This window comes from Sinocyclocheilus grahami, unplaced genomic scaffold (assembly GCF_001515645.1).
Source record: "Sinocyclocheilus grahami isolate Dianchi unplaced genomic scaffold, SAMN03320097.WGS_v1.1 scaffold1342.1, whole genome shotgun sequence".
NCBI lineage: Eukaryota > Metazoa > Chordata > Actinopteri > Cypriniformes > Cyprinidae > Sinocyclocheilus > Sinocyclocheilus grahami.
In genome coordinates this window covers 39,335-43,640 of record NW_015506521.1, presented here as the reverse complement: position 1 = coordinate 43,640, position 4,306 = coordinate 39,335, and the positions used below count along the sequence as shown (strand labels likewise).

At 34.3% G+C, this 4,306-nt stretch overlaps 1 protein-coding gene across 6 annotated transcripts in view; it reads right to left on the bottom strand.

The window, feature by feature from the left end:
* The window catches only part of LOC107569397 (V-type proton ATPase 116 kDa subunit a-like), a 22,589-nt gene that overhangs the window by 1,395 nt on the left and 16,888 nt on the right, over window positions 1-4,306 (bottom strand). For 3 of the 6 annotated variants that reach the window (XM_016255481.1, XM_016255479.1, XM_016255480.1), the window contains 5 exons: window positions 2,883-3,093; window positions 2,643-2,780; window positions 1,154-1,258; window positions 948-1,065; window positions 675-846 (listed from right to left, as the gene is read on the bottom strand). In XM_016255481.1, the coding sequence (XP_016110967.1) occupies window positions 675-846; window positions 948-1,065; window positions 1,154-1,258; window positions 2,643-2,780; window positions 2,883-3,093 (744 nt within the window). The remainder of the gene's footprint in view (window positions 1-674; window positions 847-947; window positions 1,066-1,153; window positions 1,259-2,642; window positions 2,781-2,882; window positions 3,094-4,306) is intronic. The other 3 variants (XM_016255482.1, XM_016255483.1, XM_016255484.1) reach the window with 3 other exon arrangements.

Below are 4,306 nucleotides of genomic sequence, written 5' to 3'. Positions count from 1 at the left end.
GGGCCCGAAGATCACGGGCATCCAGTATGGTTTTCCAGCCTTGACACTTATGCACAGAGATTGTTCCAGAGTCTCTGAATCTTTGGATGATATTACATTTAAAGGCGATTTTCTCAGTATTTAGATTTTTTTGCACCCTCAGATTCCAGATTTTCAAATAGTTGTATCTCGGCCAAATATTGTCCTATCCTAACAAGCCATTCATCAATGGAAAGCTTATTTATTCAGCTTTCAGATGATATATAAATCTCAATTTAAAAAAAGTCACCCTTATGACAGGTTTTCTGGTCCAGGGTCACAATTTAAGGGAAAGCTTAAAAGCTTAAGCTCATTGGGGGAATTAAGCTCTTGACATCTGGCAACTTCATCCATATGCGCTTGTGGACGCTTGTTACCAATGCAAGATAATGCAAATGCCAATTTAAAATGAAATGTTTTCAGGATAAACATATAGCAGGCAAATACCGCAGATGATTATGCTTAATAAATCGAGCGAAGCAGAAATCGTGATCATGATTAAAATATGATTCATCGTGCAGCCCTACTTCCAATTTAATATTTAAAAAATAAGTACTCTGAAAGGGAAATAAAATTAAGTCTCTTCTAGAAGACCTTTTAATTTAAATCCCATTTCTGATAATTAAACCTGGCTGTATCTGAGACTATGTGCTCACCAGTGAAGACGCAGTGCGTGGAGGAAAGCGGACAGACCCTCCATGACCAGGAGAATGGAGATGGTGAGCAGGGCAAAGACACTGAACACAGGCACAAGGAAAAGCACGCCCAGTCTGGAGCTCATCCTCAGACCCAGACGCATCACCATCGCCCACAGTACCTCTGACAGCTCTGTGACACACAAACAATATATTCAAAAATAGTCTAGAAAACAGATTCATATGGCCATGATGTAATGACATGTGTTTTTGTATGTATAGCCAGACACTCACGGGCGTGGGCGAGACTCAGGGCCCAGAGACGCAAATAGGAGGCCGTGTTGGAAACACAGCCCAAACAGTACTCTATGGTGTGAATTGCTTGATGCAGGAAGACGTCTCCAAAATCAAACTGCCAATGAACAAACATGCTGTTAGTGACATTTATACAAGGTAAGTCTTTTGTGTTTTAATGGTGACTGAATGTGAGATCAGTCAACTTTAACCTCCCGAGGCCCTCCTGAGTCGCTTAGTCCCTCCTCTTCATCATGGACTACAGACGGTGACAGGTCTTCTTCACTCACACGCCGAACTCTCTCGTAGCCCTACACACAAAGTAATATGATGTAGCATCTTTGCGCCTCTTTAACCAGTCCATCTCACATCAATATATACATTTTGTTACACACATGTGAAAATATAAGTTTATGAGATTTGTAAATTATTCCATTCCTTTTTTACTCACAATTTGTACAGTGTCCCAAGTTTTTTGGAATTGGGTTTGTACATCTGAAGACTACATTTGTCATTTGGGTCAATCGCACTAAAACATGCAGGTCACACTTCACTCTAAATCATAAAAAAAACAACAACAAGAAATAGTATTTTGAATAAGGAAAATGCCTATTTTATGATTAAGATTGTTTTGTATTGTGATTTTCTATATTTTTATGACAAATTAAACAGTTTCTCTCAATTTCTCATTACTGTAACGCATCTGAATGTTTTATATATAGAGATTCTTTTTATACTATATTCAGAATTTCATTACTGTAAAACAGCATTTTACATTTTAATTAGTTTAATTGAATTAGACATTTTAATCAGCATTAAAGGCAGATTTTTACAAACACTATTATGATGTATCATTAATTTGAATAATATATTTAAATAAATGTGGATTCTACATTTGTTTAAGAATCAAAAGTGTAAATATACTGATTACTAATTTTAATGTTAAGTGTGATTAATCATTTTAATCAGCATTAAAGGCAGATTTTTACAAACACTATTATGATGTATCATTAATTTGAATAATATATTTAAATAAATGTGGATTCTATATTTAAGAATCAAAAGTGTAAATATACTGATTACTAATTTTAATGTTAAGTGTGATTAATAATGAACAATCACAAACTTGTGCGATTCATTTGTTAATTTTTTAGGTAAAACTTTACAATAAGGTTCCAGTTGTTAAAGCACGCCCAGTTAACTACATTAGTTAACATGAAATGACAATAAAAAATGAGACTAAATTATTTATTAATCTAAGTTAATGTTAATTTCAACATTTACTTATACATCATTAAAATCATAAGTTGTCTCTGTTAATATAATTTAATGGACCTGAGCTAACATTAACAAAGATTAATAAATACTGTAACAAATATATTGCTCATTGCTAATGTAAGTTAATATATTCACTAATGGGACCTTACTATAAAGTGTTACCGTATTTTAATGTGATCTACAGCCCTAATAATGTATTCTTTCTTTCTGTTGATTTAGTTGTTGAGTATGAGCTAGTAGGACCAAACAGACCATGAATGTACCATGCAATTTACCGTATTTTAATGTGATCTACAGCCCTAATAATGTATTCTTTTTTTCTGTTGATTTAGTTGTTGAGTATGAGCTAGTAGGACCAAACAGACCATGAATGTACCATGCAATATCGTGTGACATCAGATACGAACACATACATACACAAGAACACAGACACACCCTGTGGACCCCCAGACTCTTCCCGCCATGATGCAGCCAGTAGAGGTACAGAGGTCTCCCAAATAACAGCACTGGCACTGACAGCAGAGCCACCACCACTAGAAACACCTGCAGTCCAATCTGTTACAAGAGGATTAACACAAACATCAGGCAGATTGAAGGAAGTGCTCACACTAGTGTTCACACACACACACACACACACACACACACACACACACACACCTGGCCGGGGTAAAGGGGTGTAGTGGCACTCTCCTGCATTAGGAACATGTTGATAAAGTGGATGAGAATGCTCGGAGCCAGCTGTGAGTCTCGCACTGAGAACGCCAGCCATTTGTAAAAGATCATGAAGACCAAATACCCAAAGAGACAAAGTAGAAAGAGCAGCTCAGGAAGAAAGAGAAGATAGATCTTAAACTTCTGTCGGAAGTGCCTGTAAATACATAGAGAGGAAAAGAGCAAAGACAGAATTTAGAGAGTTTAAGAGCAAAGAGAACTGAATGCAGAGAGTATCTGAATAATGACAGTTGTTATATGTGCTTCTGATCATTTTTATGTGTCACACAACTTTTTGATAAAGACCTTTTATGAAAATATGATAGTAGCTATACATTTTCATGTGTAAATACCTATTTATGCTGTGCGAGAAAAATATAAACATGAAAACATAAAACTGTTTCCAAAATTACACTGCATTTTAAATAATCACGGAACTGAACTTAAATTGTCACTGTACTGAAGCCAAAGCAAATGATTAAAACATTATGTGAAAAAATAAACGATAGGGCATGTACAACATGTACATCACAAGGAAGAATTTTTTTTTTTGATGCAGTTTGGGTATTTCTTACTGTAAATTATCTTTAAACAAATGTATAAATATACATAAACCAATATTACTTTGACAGAATACATTGACTACATATTTTTACCCCATTGCTATTATAGTTATTATTATAGTCGACTGGAAATAAAACCATAAAAAAAATTGTTACTTGAAATAAAATAAATGTTGACTGAAATAATGTAAAATGTAAAAATGTAAAGTAGAAATAAAATGTATAGTTTCAGCTAGTTCCCAAGGCAACATTTCTCATTTTACATCTAATTTTAGTTTAACGTGATGTACTAAAATAACTCAAACTTAAATAATTTTCAGGTTTTTTTTCAGAAATATTTTTAAATAATAAAAATGACAAAAATACACTATTTCAATTCACTAAAATTTAAAATAAAATTCAAATGAATGGAAAATATACAAATAAATATTAATCTGAAATATCAATAGAAACACACAAATTCACAACTTTAAAATACAATGAAAAAGAATGGAAAATATAAAAATGAAAACTAATTCAAAATATCAATAAAAACTAGGGCTGCACGATAAATCGCATGCAATATTTAATGCGCATCTTGTCAGAAAGCCAGTTCTGTAATCAGCGGTAAATCTCCATCACGTGCGTGCTTTCACATTGAGCAGCATTAACTACACAGAGCCGTTGTTCACTGACCAGCTGCGCAAAAAATCGCGCGAATATGAACGTGCTTTTGCGCAGCTGGTCAGTGAACAACGGCTCTGTGTAGTTAATGCTGCTCAATGTGAAAGCACGCACGTGATGGAGATTTACCGCTGATTACAGAAC